The sequence below is a fragment of the Heloderma suspectum genome, chromosome 2 (assembly GCF_057233095.1).
Source record: "Heloderma suspectum isolate Gila_16-S chromosome 2, 16-S_ref, whole genome shotgun sequence".
NCBI classification, from domain to species: Eukaryota; Metazoa; Chordata; class Lepidosauria; order Squamata; family Helodermatidae; genus Heloderma; species Heloderma suspectum.
In genome coordinates this window covers 213,422,604-213,441,262 of record NC_139459.1, presented here as the reverse complement: position 1 = coordinate 213,441,262, position 18,659 = coordinate 213,422,604, and the positions used below count along the sequence as shown (strand labels likewise).

The 18,659-nt window shown below is 44.6% G+C and overlaps 1 protein-coding gene across 7 annotated transcripts in view; it reads left to right on the top strand.

Annotated features, from left to right (window-relative positions):
• Nucleotides 1–18,659, top strand: part of LOC146353923 (E3 ubiquitin-protein ligase RNF213-like) — a 208,397-nt gene that overhangs the window by 91,727 nt on the left and 98,011 nt on the right. For 6 of the 7 annotated variants that reach the window (XM_084837679.1, XM_084837677.1, XM_084837678.1 and 3 more), the window contains 8 exons: nucleotides 3,382–3,543; nucleotides 4,217–5,357; nucleotides 6,136–6,329; nucleotides 11,580–11,732; nucleotides 12,431–16,045; nucleotides 16,747–16,883; nucleotides 17,920–18,015; nucleotides 18,364–18,482. In XM_084837679.1, coding sequence (XP_084693805.1) covers nucleotides 3,382–3,543; nucleotides 4,217–5,357; nucleotides 6,136–6,329; nucleotides 11,580–11,732; nucleotides 12,431–16,045; nucleotides 16,747–16,883; nucleotides 17,920–18,015; nucleotides 18,364–18,482 — 5,617 coding nt within the window. The remainder of the gene's footprint in view (nucleotides 1–3,381; nucleotides 3,544–4,216; nucleotides 5,358–6,135; nucleotides 6,330–11,579; nucleotides 11,733–12,430; nucleotides 16,046–16,746; nucleotides 16,884–17,919; nucleotides 18,016–18,363; nucleotides 18,483–18,659) is intronic. The other variant, XM_084837681.1, reaches the window with a different exon arrangement.

The window sequence follows — 18,659 nt, the reverse complement described above, 5'->3', positions numbered from 1 at the left end:
GTGGTTAGGTGGGTGAGAAAGAAGCCTGTCTTGGGGTTGTCAGAAAGTCATGCTCAAACCTCTGGTACAGATTGAAATAAGATAATTAAAGGAAAACAATAAGGAACAAAAATGGAAAGCAGAAGGTTTATTTCAAGTATCCAAACAGTAAAAGCTTGTTAATCTATGCTAAACACTTGGAGGTACATACAACACAAGGGTCACCTGGGAAGTTTCAGCATACCATCTTTGGATGGTTAGAGGAGGTGATAAGGTGGCCAGAGTGACAAAAGAATAAAGAACTGTACTCCATTTTATTATGTTTGGCCAGGATGAGCAGGGCTGACTCTGCAAAAGGTTTCACCAATCAGAGGAGTGACATGTAAGCAGGAAGACCTTTTGTGGTCTGGAAGCTGGACTAGAGAAAACCCTCTTATCACCTTTTGGTCTAGGACATGGTGTCATGATTCCTTTGGCCCCCTCTTTCCTTAAGCATGCACGTGTACACAAAATGAGAGGCTTCAGTCTCTTGCCTTTACTTCCTTATTCACAGGTTCATTACAGATGCAAATCCTTGAAGACTCTCTGGCTACAAAAGAATGCCTCCAGGGGATTCAAATGGGATCACCGAAAGTTGCCTGCAGTTTGAAAGGGCGGCTATCTGGCTAGGCTAACTTAGGGAGGGAAGTCCCACCCCTCGCATGCTGCTTCCCTGCGTAGCCTCTCACACATTGCTAACCAGTTCGACCGTCTAAGGTCCGCCCCGACGCTTCCCTCTTAGCTCTGAGTTGCCGCCTCATGTCTCTTAGGTCACAGTCCTCAAACCCCTCCTCCTCCTGCTTGCTGCTTCTCACAGAGGGGGGTGAGGAGGAAGCTTCATGCCCAGCCATCTGGGGAAGCACGCCTACCCATATCTGAAATGGTTTGTGAAAATGCCTCTCCCAGTTCTGGCAGCTCCTCTTCTGAATCTGAGCTGCTAACTATCTCCCTGTGCCCAGAATCAATCCTGACACATGGAGCTAGAAAAGTATTAATTAAAAATATGGCTTTGGCTATCTCTGGCAGACTCGATAAATCAAAAACCTTCCTGTTCTGTGGAACTGCAAGCCTCGGGAAAGATGTGTGATATTCCAAGTTGGCTATGGATACCAGATATTCTGGTCAAGGATGCTTATAGTTTTATAGAAATAGACACTTGGTCAGTTCGCTCTATCACAAGCCATTGTGGCTTGTTTAATCCTTGGCATGTGTGGGGTATGATTTGCCTAATTACCTGCCTGGATGTGGCTTGTCATGACATCCAAACCTGGGAAGCATGGCTTGTTTGAGGAGAAAACAACCCTCAAATAACCCTTGTCCTGTTCTTTGAGGGTTCTTTTCCCCTCCAACAAGCCATGCTGCCTGGGACTGGACAATACGACAAGCTGCGCCCAGGTGGGTAATTGGGCAAATAGTGCCCTGCATGCGCTGACACACGCTGAGGATTAAACAAGCCATGGTGCCTTATTTAACCCTCAGTGACTGAGCAAACCAGATCACTGAAGGGCAGCTCAGCATCACAATGTCAGGGGTGTTTCTGAGCACAGGGAGTGGGATAGTAGTTCAGATTCTGAAGGAGAACTGCCAGACATGGGGGAGATATTTTCCCAGGCTAGTCCAGACATGACTAGGCAGGCTCCTCAGGTTTCAAAGGTCCAGCTGGTGGAGGATGAGGGTCCCTCTTCACCCCCCCCCATGAGAGACAGCGAACAGGGGGAGGCGGGGTTTGGGGAGTCTGATTTAATAGATGCCAGGCGCAGGCGCAGAGCAATGAGAGGGAAAGCAGGGGTGGAACTTAGACGGTCTACCTGATTGGCCGTGCGTAGGGATGTACGAAAATCACTTACCTTTCGGGGATTATGCTGATGGTGGGGGGGGGAGGCGCTCTGTCCCTCCCCCCAGAATCCTGGTTGGGGGGGAGGCACTCCGTGCCTCCCACCCCCCCCGGAATCCTGGCTAGCCGGCTGTGCTCTGCAGCGATTCTGCGGAGCCGCCGGCCGGCTCCGCCAGCAGCCGGACATCCGGCCGCTGGCTAGCAGGGACACAAATGGCAGCGGCCATAGCCGCTGCCATTTGTGTCCCTGCAGTCAGCCGTGATAGGCTACGTAAACATTTACGTAGCCTGTCACGGGTTTTTTTTAAAATCTAGCCGTGATAGGCTACGTAAATCTTTACGTAGCCTATCACATTTTTTTGTTTTGTTTTGTTTTTTAACCTGGAAATGGCGGTGGCGGCAGCCAGTCAGAAGACCGGCGGCCACTGCCGCCGAACTGCCGCCGGAGCCACTGTTGGAGCCACCGCCACCAGGAAGATCCGCCCAAGGTAAGTCCCGTCCCGGGGGGGGGGCGGGCCGTTCTGCCACCGATTTCGGGGGGCCGAATGCGCTGGCATTCGGTCTCCCCGAGATCCGTGGCGGAACTTTCGTACATCCCTAGCCATGCGTGAAAAGCTGCGCTTAGAAGCCTCACGAGAGAGAGAGAAACCTCCCCCCACTTAAGTTAGGCTAGTGAGACCACCTTCATCTTCAAACGGCGGGCAACTTTCATAACTACCTTTTGAACCCCCTGAAGGCATTTCCTTATAGACTGAGAGTCACTGAGAATTTGCCTCTGTATGATCCTGTGAAGTAATGGATTAAAAGCTGTAGACTGAAGCCTCTTGTCTGTGTATGTTTTGGCGTTTGAAGTTAAGGGGGGCAAAAGGAATCCTGACACACAATACTGACTGGGATTCTTTTCCTGAGCTGACTGCTGATAAATCTTACTTGATTGATTACATGGAATATAGTTGAGTATTTGCTGATTTAATTAATGATTACAACATGCATTTGTACATGAATAAAAATAATAAACGTAAAGAAAACACTCTTTGTTTTTTAGATGATGTCTACAGATATCACATCAGGCACCATTTTAGAAGAGGCATTTCCTCCTCTGTGAGATAAAAGGGGGAATAAACTTTCTAAGACAATATCTGCAAGTTTTATATATACTTAAAAAAAATCTGCTTCCAAATAATCAGTGGCACCTTTTTAATACATTAAAGGGTTTTTCACACATTAATCAACTAAGCATTGCTGCCCTAATTCTTTCTAGAATTTTTATGTGACAGTAAATTTAAGAATTCACTCTCCCATCAAACCTGCTTTCTGTTGCTAGCATATGCGATCTCTATATGCTGGCACCATATTTCCAAGGAAGTTGGAAACTTCCCCATCATTTGGCAGGTTACTTCACCGTGTTGCACAGACCTCTGATTACTGCTGCCATTTGGTGTAACTAGTTATGTGTAGCCAGTGGGGCTCTAATTGCATAAGTAAGAGAAGAATCAAATTCATTTGTGCTCAACATTATTTGTTTAAAGGTTTCTCTGGACACTGTCCTGTCTCTGACCATTCCAGAAAGCCATGGTGACCAAGAAGAAATACGGCAGTACTCTTTGGAAGAGCTCCGAGAATTGATGAACAAGCTGATGTTGATGTCAGGAAAGGTAGAACAAAGTGCAGAAGTGGATAAGTTTTCTGAGGTCGGTTTTCAATCATGCCTTTGTGGGTGTGTTTTTAATTCTGTGTGTTGGGGAGGGAAAAGTGATAAAGTCCTGATTCCAGCCATTTAATATTTTTAGACTATATTGAGAGATGATAGAGACTGAGGCAAAATTGTGGTTTCAGAGAGCTAAAATATAATTTGATGCTGTTCAGAGATGTTTTTCTTATTAATGAATTGTGATAAGTAGGTGCAGATTAGGATGTTTGTTTCCTTGGTGGATGGCTCCGTTCTCTGGTTACACACAAGCAGGTCTGAGCCTGAAATCAGGTTGGGACTTGTAAAAGCCCACCCAGTCCTTCTGAGTTCCAAGAAATTTGATCCAGAGGGAACAAAACTAGAATAATTAAAATGCTAATATCTCACTAATGTTCTTGAACCAGGCCTTGTTGTTGACTTCCCTGCATGAATGTTGATGAAGATCAGGAGGAATAAATAACATGAAGACATTGGTCATTAGCCCTCATCTTTGTATTGGCTTTCTCTGCAAAATGGCTATATGGTGGATATATTATTGTGTCATATGGTGATTTCCTCATATAATAAATCATAAAATATCATAATATACTCCTTTAACTGGCAGTCTTGGCAGCAGCATCTTACTAAAATCACTTGCATCATATCTCCAATTGTATTTTGTATTTGGCACACAGGTATTTTCTAGTGTACAGAGACTTGCGCTGTCCTTCATAGACATTTATTCTGCTGGAAACATGCTCTTCCGATCTTGGATCACTGACATATATTGCTCACCTGAGAATGAGTTTAGTATTAGCATGGACTATGGTGTGGATCCTATCCGGGAACTTTTTGGAAATGGAGATGTGACAGAAGTTCTGCCAGCTATATGCCGAAAGATGGAGAGTTTCCTGCAGAGGTGGAACCACTTCATGTCAGAGAAGCGATCCCGGTACTTTTATCTGAATTACTACATGGCTGAGCAGCTTGTGTACTTGTGCAAGGAGCTTGGCTCAAAGTGCCCCAGTGAGGCTGCCTTAATTATGCTATCATTCATAAAGCACAGCTGCAATCAACAAGATGTACAGAAGGTCTCCAAACAAGTGGAATCTAAAAAGCCAAAGAAGAATTTTGCTGATCTCTTTGAACTGATGGAAAGGGGGAGAGAATTGACTGTAGAGCTGGAGCACATCTGGGAGTCCTACATGGAGCGCATGGGCTCATTCCTTCCAGGCTGCTTGGACATTGAAACCCTTGGCATTTTCCTGGATAAACTAGCAGATATGGAGAAGAGGAGTGTTATGCGAATATTGCCACGAGGTCTTCATGTCGGTAGGCCCAACCTCATTCTTTGCCCTCGCTCTGAAGTCTTGGTTTCTGCGCTGGCCATCTACATGAACAGCCCAGGGGAGATGCTACCTTCTTACGATGAGGTCCTGCTGTGTTCAGCAGAAACCAACTATGAGCAAGTGGAACTGTTTTTAAGGCGGTGCCTCACTTCAGGCTGCAAGGAGAAGAAGATTTACACCTTGCTGTTTGCAGATGAGTTGAGCTATGATGTTGGCTACAGGTCTGAGGAATTGTTCCAGAGGCTTCACTTAAAGCATCAGGACGACTATCATCTAGTGATCCTCTGCAACTGCGAGAGAGAGCACTGTTATGTCCCCTCTGTCTTCAGTCAGTTTAAAGTTCCCACGATCCCTCATGAGTCCCTGGAGGACATTCAGAATTACCTTGGGGATCATTACAAAGCCATGCAGCCTGCAAATTCATTGGCCTCTGTCTTCAAGGACCAAATGTGTGTTGCGATTGTGTCTTCCAAAAGAGCTGGCGTGGGTAAGAAAACTAAATTCAAAGGGTCTTTCATCCTAGACCAGAAATTGCTTATTGGGAGGTTAATATAAAACATGTCTGATCTATACGTCTCTAATGTCGAGCTATTTATATAACACCAAGTTTGTGATCTTTCATTTCAGGATCTTACCTTTATCCCATATCATATAAAGATAATTCAGTATAATGTATAGTAATTATATTGGTACAGTGCTGCATGAGACTAGGAATTGTGTGATGAGTTAATGGTACTATAATATTTGTTCCAGAATACATGCCAACTGTAATGTATTAGATCAGGACAGAGTTTGGGAGGATATGGGTCATACTGCTGTTTTTCTTTATTGGTCTCACATCTGGAGCAGTTCAATTCTCTCTTTATATTTCCTTGGTTAAATTTATTGAATATCAGAATGGTTCCTGGAATGCTTGCTGCAGAACAGCTTCCTGTTTGTTTACTGGCTCTGTGTAGTAATGAGACGAGCATACAGTACATCCATTTCTTGTACATCCTTAGGAAACTTGCATATTGTTTTAAGGAAAACAAGGAGAGGGTTTTTTTTCTAGGCTTTGAGAAGTGTAAAAAAGCAAATCCCCATAAAGCCATTAACTTGTCTTTGGGTCCCTATCTATTTAAATTAGATCAGATTTGTTGTCATATTCCTGTTGTTGTTGTTGTTGTAGAGCAAAAGTCCAAACTCAGTTTCCAGCAAACTCACTGTGTTTTTATTTCTGTTCTGTGCTATTAATAGCTACACTGTGCTTTTGTAACTAATAACAGGAAAATCTCTCTATGTGAAGAGGCTGCATGAGAAAATGAAAGCAAAACTGCAGAATGATGCAGTGCCCTTAAAAACTATTCGACTGACAGATCCTCATGTGGATGAAGGCAAAGTGCTAAAATCTCTCCTCCCATTCCTGGAAAACCAGTATCAGAATCAACCCATGATATTTCATTTTGATATCACTTCTTCAGTGAGTATACTGCAGTTTTGACAGAAATTGTTCACAGATGCTTTCTACCTCCATACATCCAATAAACCAGTTGGTTAGGGAACATTTTTATAACCAGGTGCGGTAAAAAGGTTTTTTTGGTAGATAGTACAGCTTAATAGATAATGAGGATGGGCTATGTTTAGGGAAATGCAAAATGCAGAGAAGTAGAAATAGGAAAAACACTGCAATTTGGAAAAGATGAGCTTGAGGAGAAAGTAAGGGGTTCCATACATGCAATTCAGTTGACTGGAGAAACAAAGAGGTTTGCTGTGATTGGTGGTTCCTTGAGTTTTCTGGGGATTGGTTCATCTTGTATACTCAAAGCCTGATTGGAAGGTTAGGTTCTATGTTGGGGGGCAGGTAATATCACTTGGGATAAAGGAGTTAGGAGGGAGTTACTTGGGGAACCTTAGAGGAAAGAACTGGTCTTAAGAACATAGTAATAGAATTGAATGAATCAAGATCCGATCCCAACTCAAAATAATTCAGGCTATATCTCCCCACTTCTGTGGCAACCCAGATTCTCTTGCTGCAGTATCCATCTGCAATAAGCCACCACAGGAGCAGAGAGGCATCTGCTCCTCCCCATCAGTCTCTCTTGATGTGGGAGCTGTGAGGGCTACTGAAGGTCTCCCCTTCCAGTCCAAGGAGACTCTTCACCACATCCAAGATCTCCTATGCCATCTCTCAAGTTCTCCAGCAACAAACATGCCTTCTCCCTCCTCTTCAGCTGCTCTTAAAGTAAGGCCACAGTGATGAGCTGGGCTTCTCAGCTCTGAAATGGAAAGAGAGAAGGATCCAAACTCCCTCTCTACTTGAAAGAATAGCTTACAAGCAGGGAAGGTTTACAGTAGTGCTTGTTGCATTCTATAACACTCTGTGTTTGTGTGTGTGTAACATGGCCACACAACAGAGAACACACAGAGACACAGAGTCTTGCCTGCCAACCAGTGGTGTTTTCAGTGTTGGACAACATAACATCCCACCACATCTGGCACTGGACGTGCACTGCTGCCTCTTCCTGCCCCTGTCTCTGCCTGCCTGCCTGCCTATCTGTCTTTCAGTGCAGTGTCTCAACTCTCAACCCTGAAGCTGGAGTGAGTGCTTTGCTCCGGCACGGTGCCGCCACACTGATCTGGTGACTCTGCCTGGTAAAGGTGTATGCCTTGCTCCTGCCTCTTCCTCTCTTGCTGCCTCCATAAATGCCCACTAGTCTCTCCGATCAGGCAACAGTGTCTGCTAGTAAAGGTACTAGCATTGCCCTTTCTCTGCCCTCCCTCTGACTTATGCCAGGACTGGGGAGTGCACTGGTTCTTGATGCTGGGTTGGAATGCTGGACATGCAAGTCCTGCATGTGTCTTTTCCCACATCCACTTCTGTCCTAATCAGCTTTGCATTTTCTGTGACTCTGGTGCAAATTGAGCAGGAAACACTTTTTTAAAAAAAGCCTCACCTTTTTCAAAATTCATAACTTCCTAACCCCTGCAGCTATTGTTCTAAAATTTTGCAGGGAGATTACCTTCCTTGGGGCACCTCTGCATTTGTGATGTTCATGCAAGTTGCCCACAAAACCACAGGGAGGTGGCATCAAACCTTTTTGAACGCCCCCCTCAAACTTTAAATGTGCCTAACACAAAAATCCTTGAACCTTTTTGTCTGTAATATAGCAAGCTTATCCCCTCAGAAGGGGCTACTGTGCCTGCATATGGCATCCAATTCTGCCAAATAAATGAAGAAGTTATAGGTGTTGGTTGATTTTCCCATTATAGTCAATGAGGAAGCCATCAAAGTCTTCAAAAAAACAAGGCAAAGGGGCTCTCTGTTTTGGATCAGAGGCAAATGGCTATGTAAATCTGTGAGGCTGCCCCCTATAGAGTCAAGACAGGTTCCAAGGTGAATCTTTTTTTTACAGATATCTCATCTGTGTACATGGCACTTTGTAATAACAGGTTTGGCAGGTCCCTACCTCGAGTGTCTTATAAGCCAAAAATAGATACAGTGGAACAACAGAAGTAGTGTGGGAAATGGAGGTGGAGTAAACAGAGGAAGAATATGTGATTACTTTAGTAACACATACTTTGGTTTAGTTGCAATAGGGCAGGGGTGGGCAACCTTTTTGGGGTTGAAGATCATACTCCCTTGACAAGATACGATTGGGGACTATATACCTACATACAAATGGTGGGCAGGACCAACACCAAAAGAAGCACCTCTTTCCTCTCTCTGTTCCCTGCTCTCTCTCCCCCCCCCCCGCTTCATTATTCCATCATCCATTCATACCTTCTCTCTCTCTCTCTCTCTTTCCATTCTTCACACACTTTCAGTCACATACACATACACACACACTCGCACAGCCCCACACACACTGTGGTTCCCCCCACCCTGCAACCCTGCCAGCCAGCCTGTCTCCCTCCCAGCCTCCGCTTCCCCCAGCCAGCCTGCCCACAGTGAGAAGAACCCAAACTACTTGCCTAAGACCCCAAACAAAGCTGTTTTTGTTTCCCCCTCCTCCTTCTCCTCCTTTTTGAAAGAGGTGCTGTTGGTGCCAAGGTGTCCAGCGACAGGGAGAGAGCTTTCAAAGGTGATAAGAACATCTTCAGGGAGATAAGTGTCTTTTGAAAACAAATCCATCCTTTCAAAGTATTCTTCTGTCCATGCTTTGAAATCTAGTGGGATCCACACTTTCAAAGCACTCTTATCATATCATAGGCTATGCTGGATCAGGCTAATGGGAATTGCAGTCCAACAGCATCTGATGGGCCACACATTCCCCATCCCTGGCTCAATCATGTTTTAGCATTACATGCAAACATGGCCAAATTCTTCCTGCTGCTGTTATTACAGATATTGATGACAGAGATTTTAATGCTCTTGTCTTGCATGGCTTTTGTTTTTGTGGCTGCCTTGCTATTGTAAATGATATATTATTTTGCAGCTTCTGTTCTTAGCTTTGGTAATTTCTATCTGTGATTGTTTTTATTGAATTTGAATTCATTAGCCACCTTGAAGATCTGAGAAAAGGTACGGTGAAAGATCTTATACATAAATGCATACGTATTAGACTTGGGAGCTATTCTATGCTCTCTGGGAGGGTGGTTGAGGGGGCACAGGAGACTTTGGACCTCTCTCTCCAAGGGCGGGGGGGGGGCGTCCATGGGTGGAGGCTTCCCCAGTGCAGCAGTGGAGCTTTCCACTGCTATTGCTGATCCATCCATAGGGTTCTGTGGGTAGTAGGGGCCAGAATGGGATATTTCAGGGCTGAGTCGGGACAGGCCATGAATCTGCAGAATCCTAAGACCCCTCATTTGCTTGCCACCACTGCTCTCAAAACACATACACCAGCCCTGGAACTGCCCTGGAGGGGAAAATCAACAAAGAAACCACCAGCGAAGAAACCAGTGAAAAAGGATCCCTCCACTTCCCATCCTAGTGAGCTGGCAGGGCTCTGGATATAGATGGCTCTCCCGCAAATCTCCCCACTCCTTCTAGGTACTTAGGATGGCTCTGCCCATAATTTACTCACATACTGTATGTTCGAAGGTACTGTGGGTAACAGATTACAGTGCCTCGAGACATGGCAGCATGCGATAAAATAGAACGAATGTCTTGGGCACTGCTCCAGTAGACCAATCAAGATGAAGTAATCCTGATTAGAATCATAGAATCATAGAATCATAGAATAGTAGGGTTGGAAGGGGCCTACAAGGCCATCGAGTCCAACCCCCTGCTCAATGCAGGAATCCAAGTCAGAGCATCCCTGACAAATGGCTGTCCAGCCTCGTCTTGAAGGCCTCCAGTGTGGGAGAGCCCACCACCTCCCCAGGTAATTGGTTCCATTGCCGTATTGCTCTGACACTCAGGAAGTTTTTCCTGATGTTCAGTCGGAATCTGGCTTCCTGTAACTTGAGCCCATTATTCCGTGTCCTGCACTCTGGGATGATGGAGAAGAGATCCTGGCCTTCTTCTCTGTGACAACCTTTCAAGTACTTGAAGAGCGCTATCATATCTCCCCTCAGTCTTCTCTTCTCAAGGCTAAACATGCCCAGTTCTTTCAGTCTCTCTTCATAGGGCTTTGTTTCCAGTCCCCTGATCATCTTTGTTGCCCTCCTTTGAACCCTCTCCAGCTTGTCTGCATCCTTCTTAAAGTGTGGTGCCCAGAACTGGACACAGTACTCCAGATGAGGCCTAACCAGTGCTGAGTAGAGGGGAACTAGTACTTCCCGGGATTTGGAAGCGATGCTTCTATGAATGCAGCCCAAAATAGCATTTGCCTTTTTTGCAGCCACATCACATTGTTGGCTCATATTCAGCTTGTGATCGACGACAATTCCAAGATCCTTCTCGCTCGTAGTGTGGTTGAGCCACGTATCCCCCATCTTGTAACTGTGCATTTGGTTTCTTTTTCCTAGGTGCAGAACTTGGCATTTGTCCCTATTAAATGCCATTCTGTTGTTTTCTGCCCAGCACTCCAGTCTATCCAGATCACTTTGAATTTTGTTTCTGTCTTCCAAAGTATTAGCTATCCCTCCCAATTTTGTGTCATCTGCAAATGTGATCAGCATTCCCTGCACCTCCTCCTCCAAGTCATTAATAAAAATATTGAAGAGCACTGGGCACAGGACTGAGCCCTGCGGTACCCCACTCGTTACCTCTCCCCAGCTTGAGAAGGTCCCATTGATAAGCACTCTTTGAGTCCGATTCTGTAGCCAACTGTGGATCCACCGGATCGTTGTTTCATCTAGCCCACTTCGAGCTAGTTTGCTGATCAGGATATCATGGGGCACTTTGTCGAAAGCTTTGCTGAAGTCGAGGTATATGATGTCTACAGCATTCCCACAGTCTACAAGGGAGGTGACTTGATCAAAAAATGAGATCAGATTTGTCTGGCAGGACTTGTTTTTGACAAATCCATGTTGGCTTCGAGTAATCACGGCATTGTTGTCAAGGTGCTTCCAGATGGATTGCTTTAAGATCTGCTCCAGAATTTTCCCAGGGATTGATGTCAGACTGACTGGTCTGTAGTTCCCAGGTTCCTCCTTTTTACCCTTTTTGAAGATAGGGACAACGTTAGCCCTCCTCCAGTCATCTGGCACTTCCCCGGTCCTCCATGATTTCTCAAAGAGAATAGACAGCGGTTCTGAGAGTTCTTCTGCCAGTTCCTTTATGACTCTAGGAAAGAGTCATATATCTCCTTGCCAATTTATCCATTAAGTTTCTGTATTTCCCTAGGTCCAGACTGGAATTCCAGAATTTCTGTTCAAGCTATTGGTTTTACAGTACCTGGCAGATACAGATGGGAAACTCTGGCTGCGGAAACAGTGTCACTTGTATGTCATAGAAATTCTTGAAGCATCTCTAACATTAAAAAAACAAACAAGATCTGTAAGTACTTATGGATATATCATAGCTATATTCTTTCCTGTGTGTCAGACTTCCACAAGGCTCTTACTGTGCTACTGCCTTGCCTCATTCATGGAATTTTACAGGGGGTCCAGATGATGTTGTTTTCCATGTGTAACCCTCCCGTGTTTTCCCACTGCTTCTTTAGTTATTTTTCTTTCCATAAAAAATCAGTTAAGGAGAAAACAGAATGGCTGCACAATGCCTTCTGAGTGGTAGCGATAGAAGTCCTTTGTCTGGAAGCACCATTGATTAACTTTATAAAGTCACTATAAATGATACTTTATTTGGTCTTTTCCATAAAGACGTTACAGAACATTCATAGCAGATAGTAAAGAAGAGTTTTAAAATCATGAAAATAACTGTGTTCTGGCAGATATATAAGCATACGAATTGGATGTTGGCGGCAGAGGAATTGAAAGGAGCATTTTATAGGACTTGGATTTGAAATATGTCACATAATTGGGTGGAATGGAAAGGGTGAGCTGCAAAGAGCTAATTCTGCTTATATGCTAGTTACTTACGGCTCTTCAGTGTTGAATTGTCAGTCTAGCTAACGATTCAAAATTGAAACACTGTAGAAAAATGATACCGTTTGTAAGGGAGAAATGAATGTTTACTCACCACATGCAATGTGACTCTATGATCATTTCCTCCCTTCTCCCCCTTTTATTTTTTAGGTTTTTCCAGGATTGAAGTACAGTTTTCTTGAAGTCTTCCCCAAAGTAACCTGCAGATCTCCCAAGGAAGTACTGAAAATGGACACCCAGACAGACCTATCCCGTGGATGCTCAGACCCAGGAATGGATCAGGAAGTGTTCTGTAGTGAAGCTTTTCAGAGACCATTCCAGTACTTAAGAAGATCTAACAGAGGTGATAATCTTGACATGTTCCAGTATCAACAAGGCTCAGTTGAAGGGACTCCGGCAGAATGCCTACAGCTGCTCCTCATACACTGCGGAGTGATAGACCCTTCTTGGTCAGAACTGAGGAACTTTGCTTGGTTTCTGAACCTTCAGCTGAGAAATTGTGAGACATCAGTGTTCTGTAATGCTGCTTTTGTCCAGGATACTTTGCAGGGCTTCAAAAATTTTGTGGTCACCTTTATGATTTTAATGGCAAAGGATTTTGCAACACCTTCACTTAACATTTCGGATGAGAGCTCTGAGAGGCAGTTTTTTGACATGGAAGGAGTCACTGAAGAAGATCTTGCTCCATTCCGTATTCGGAGAAAATGGGAGTCTGAACCCCACCCATATATATTCTTCAATGAGGACTCTGTATCCATGACATTCATTGGCTTTCATCTCCAGCCTAATGCTAATGGTGGCATTGATGCCATCAATCCTTTGAATGGGAGTGTCATCAAAGAAAATGTGATGACTGCTCAGCTGCATCAGGGACTGGCCCATCAAGGAGTTCCATTCAATGTTAATTTTGATGCACTGCCCAGACATGACAAAATTGAGACACTTTGCATGGTTTTAGGACTCCAAAGATGGATTGATCTGGATGAAACATACAAACTCGATGAAACATATGAGCTCACCACAGACAATATACTGAAGATCCTCGCTATTGAAATGCGGTTCAGGTGTGGGATCCCTGTCGTCCTCATGGGAGAAACTGGTTGTGGAAAAACCAGGCTTATAAAATTCCTGTGTGAACTGCGTAGGAGCAGTGCCCCTGCTGATAACATGAAGCTTGTCAAAGTCCATGGAGGCACCACAGCAGATGCAATCTATGCCAAAGTCAAGGAAGCAGAAGTCATTGCTATTGACAATAAGCGGCGATACCAGTTTGACACAATCTTATTTTTTGATGAAGCCAATGCTACTGAAGCTGTCAGCAGTATCAAGGAAGTCCTGTGTGATCGCACTGTAGAAGGAGAGCCTTTGGTTCACAACTCAGGCTTGCAGATCATAGCTGCCTGCAATCCTTATCGAAAACACACAGGAAAAATGATTCAGCGCTTGGAGTCGGCTGGCTTAGGCTATTGTGTCAAAGCAGAGGAAACTAAAGAAAGGCTTGGCTCCATTCCTCTTAGGCAGCTTGTATACCGTGTCCATGCACTCCCACCTAGCATGATACCTCTAGTGTGGGATTTTGGGCAATTGAACAGTTTTACTGAAAAACTCTACATACAGCAGATTGTCCAAAGACTTACGAGGTCAATACAAATGTCTGGTGTTGAGAGTAAGATAATAACAGATGTGCTTTTTGAGTCTCAGACTTATATGAGGAAAAGGAACGACGAATGCAGCTTTATCAGCCTCAGAGACGTAGAACGCTGTGTGGAAGTCTTCAAGTGGTTCCACAGCCACAGTGACCTACTAATGAAACACCTGGAGAAGTATCTTGCAGCGAAGGAGACTGCTGAAGGTTTCATCCAGAGAGACAAATTCATTTGGTCCTTGGTTATTGCAGTCGGCGTTTGCTACCATGCCTCCCTGGAAAGGAAAGAGGCATACCGAAGAGTCATCAGCAAAATACTTCCATCCCCATATGATAACGAGAAGGAAATTCTTGAAGAAATTGGCTTAGTTCAGGATCTCTTCTTGAGTGGTGCACCTCTGAGGGAAACAATAGCAAGGAACTTGGCATTGAAGGAAAATGTCTTTATGATGGTTATCTGCATTGAACTTAAAATCCCATTGTTCCTTATTGGAAAACCTGGCAGCTCCAAATCGCTTGCCAAGACCATTGTTGCTGATGCCATGCAAGGCCAAGCGGCATATTCTGAGCTTTATAAGGAACTGAAGCAAATCCATTTGGTGTCCTTTCAGTGCAGCCCACATTCTACCCCTGAGGGCATCATAAATACTTTCAAGCATTGTTCTCGCTTCCAAGAAGGAAAGAACCTGAAGGAGTATGTCTCTGTGGTCGTGTTAGATGAAATTGGCTTGGCTGAAGACTCCCCCAAAATGCCTCTGAAGACCCTTCACCCACTCCTGGAAGATGGATGCGTTGATGATGATCCACTCCCTCACAAAAAAGTTGGCTTCATTGGGATATCTAACTGGGCTCTGGATCCAGCCAAGATGAATCGGGGTATCTTTGTATCCCGTGGAGACCCAAGCATGAAGGAACTCATAGAAAGCGCAAAGGGTATTTGTGCTTCAGAGCGTGTCATCCTGCAGAAAGTTGAGCATTTCTTTCCTGTCTTTGCAGAAGCATATGAAGAGATTTGCAAGACCCAAAATAAGGAGTTCTTTGGATTGCGTGACTACTACAGCCTCATAAAAATGGCATTTGCTTTGACCAAAAAATCTAAGAGGACACCTGCTCCCCGTGACATAGCAGAGGTGGTTCTTCGTAATTTCAGTGGCAAGGAAGGCATCGAGACCTTGGACATTTTTATGTCTAAGCTCCCAGAGAAAGGAGATGTTACCTGTAAGGACATCAGTACAATTGACCTAGTCAAACAGAACATTTACAGTGACTATCAGGATGGAGAATGCCGGTATCTGCTAGTGTTAACAGAAAATTATGCAGCGCTTCAGATCCTTCAGCAGGCTTTTTTCAAAGGTGCACAGCAGCCAGAAATTATTTTTGGTTCCAGCTTTCCCAAAGACCAGGAATATACCCAGATCTGCAGAAACATCAACCGAGTGAAGATCTGTATGGAGACTGGGCAGATGGTTGTCCTTCTCAACCTGCAAAACCTCTATGAAAGCCTCTATGATGCCCTCAACCAGTATTACGTTCAGCTTGCTGGTCAAAAGTATGTTGACTTGGGTTTGGGGACCCATCGGGTGAAATGCAGGGTGCATCCTCAGTTCCGTTTGATCGTCGTTGAGGAGAAAGAGGTGGTGTACAAACACTTCCCCATTCCATTGATCAACAGGCTTGAAAAACACTACCTGGATATCAATACAGTGTTGGACAAGTGGCAGAGGGACATTGTGGAAGAACTGAAAAAATGGGTGAACAACTTCACAGCAGTTGAGGCACAAAAACATTTGATGGGCCAGCAGAAGTATACCCCTTCCGACGTCTTTGTTGGCTACCATTCTGACACGTGTGCCTCAGTTGTCCTGCAGGTGACAGAAGAGCTGAAAACGGATGTTGCTCCCCAGGAACTAATGCAAAAAGTAGAGGAACAGGCCAGGCTGGTACTGCTGAACTGTGCAACACCAGATTCTGTTGTCCGTGTTAGTGATTCTTGCCTGGGTACCTTTCTGGCAGACGAATTGGCTACGGTATACTTTCAGCAACAGCACCACACTTGTCTTGCAGATTTCCTCCATGCTTGCCTTGGCATAGAGTCCAGGGGTCGCACAGTCTTTACTGAGGTGAGTTGTTCTAAAATACTTTTTTGTTCTTTTATATACATAAAGATTTTGAACACTTAGGACCAGGCTGCACAACCGTTTCAAGGGGCACATTCATTGTCAGTTGAGGGCTGTGGATGCACATGTGCATGCAAGAAGCACAAGAACATGCACCTATACATGTAGATGCAGATGCGCAGAGGCAGAGAAACATGCACCCCTGTTGTAGTGCCCAGCGATCCCACTTCCAAGAAAGACTGCTGGTTTTCTCTGTGGCGACGCCTGGGGGTTGGGAGAGGTGGAAAGCCTGTCCCAACTCCCAACTATTTCATTTCTGACACTCACAGCAGTATACAGAAGGTCACAGAGCCCTCTGACAGCAGCTGACAGAACATGTTCTATAGGACACTCTAGCCTCCAGCAGAGGGCAGGTCTTCTGAGACCAGCTCTCAGAGTGTCCTGCCAGAAGTGGAAGCAGTGACTTCCTGCATCGTTTGCAGTTGGCAGTGGGGGATGGTGGGGGCAAACTGTGGGGCTGAAATTATTGTGGTGACTTTATTGAGAAGCAGCTGCTCAGGAGAAATCAAACTGCATAATAGTGGCAAAATTGGAAGTAAATTTAGCAGCAGCTGCAAGGCAGGTTGTGGGGGGCCACACTAAAGCCCTTGGGGTGGCCATATCTGGCCTGTATGTGGCCTTCACCATTTTCTTTACCATTTTAGATTACAACTTTCTCCAGGCTCCTGACAGCAGCAGACAGAGAGACTTTGGAGGCAGACGTACAGTGTAATATCGACAGCCTCCAAATTCTGTTCTTGCACCAATTTGACATGGAACATTCATTTTTGAAAGAAATTCGGTGAGCTGCTTTCTTTAGAAGGCTTATAGAATGAATCGGGGGGTTCCAAAGTTTTTGGGTCTGTGGGCACATTTAGATGCTTATGAAACTGTTGTGGGCACCATTACACAATAGGGTGTGGTCAGTCACGAAAATTTATTACTGCAACAAAACAGTAATTTCACTGAAAGGCAAACTGATGAGGCTAAAAGACCAACACACTTTTGAATCCACATATTCTTTCCAATAAAACACCCATTTCACAGAAAGGGAAGCCAGTTTCCCCAAATTACTTCTAAATAAATTCTTCTAAAATACATTTCCCCAAATTAATTTCCCCAAATAGGAAGATCAGCTCCAGCCTCCAGGTCATTCCCCCGCAAAACAGACACAAACCAGACATACATCCCTCACTCCCCCAAACGCCCTCCAAGGTTGGCCCCCCTGCTGCCCTCATGAGTACCCGAAGCTTACCCAACAGCAGGTCCCCCCATCCTTTGTTTTCAGTTTTAGCTGGCTGGCTGGAAGGAAACAGAGGCTGTACCTCTCTCTTTTCTCTGAAGAGTGTTCTGGGCCCATGTGGAACCCAGAGGCATTCTTGGCAAGTGAAAGGGGGCATTGAAACCCAGAGTTCTGCTACTTTTCAGTTGCCCAAGGTATTTTTTTAAAATCAGAAATTCTTGTAACGTTTTATAAAAATTAAATGGGGAGGGACAGGGGACCTTGGTGGGCATCAAGGGAGCTGTCTGGGGACAATGTGGTGCCCATGGGCAAGGAGGGTAGTGGCCATGGGCACTACATTGCCGACCGAACAATGAAATTGCATATGGTGATGTAATTTTAGAATGGAGTAAAGGAGTAGAGAGTAAGAATGGAATTGTGGTAATATTTAAGATTCTGTTGTCATTTCAGCCTGCTAGCCTTTATGGGAGGTGGTATTGTGCTGTTTTATGCAGATACGTAGGGGTGTGTGTGTGTGTAGTGCTCGACTCTCCCTGCCAGAAAAGTAAAAACACATCTAACCATTTCTGTGCCATCTGTTGGTGTTTTCTCCCAGGACGTTTCTTGATGCTACACCTGGAACTAAAATCCTGATTATTCAGGCAGAATTTGAAAATGGAACTCTCAGTGCCCAGCTTGTTGCCTCAGCCAAGTATGTTGCATGCTAGATGACATGTATGATATATTTTCCAGCCTCTTAATTGGAGCAGCATTGAGTGCATGGTTAATGGTTATAGGTAATATTTCCTGAAAATAAAGGCTACGATTTCCAAGGTCCAGCACACATTGTGGCCAATGGGAGTGTGAACTTGATGCAGAGCTATCTGAACCTAGTAGCCATCCTAAGACTTTGTGTCAGAGTGGGGTGATGGCATAAATGCGAAATAATGATGGCAGATGTTGAGTGAAAGGGAGGTACTCATGGTAGGTAGAATATGCAGCGATGGTCTTCAGTACTCCTGTATGAAGCTGATGGCAAAATGTTTCCATTTATTTGCAGATACTCAGCTGTTAATGAAATCAACAAAATAGATCTGAGTGAAGCCTCAGTGTTCGTGTTCTTCATCACTAAGCTATCACGAGTTGAAGGAGGAAGTTCCTATGTAGGATTTCATGGAGGTAGGACAGGCTGTGTAAAAGGATGCAGAATAAAGACAGGGTTTCCAACTGGTTTTGTAATGCTGTTAATACTAATAACTGTCATCATCATATACACGAATTCAGGCGGCATATTATTTTTATTTATTTATTTATTTAAAATATTTGTATATCAAATATCAAATCACAGGGTGGTGT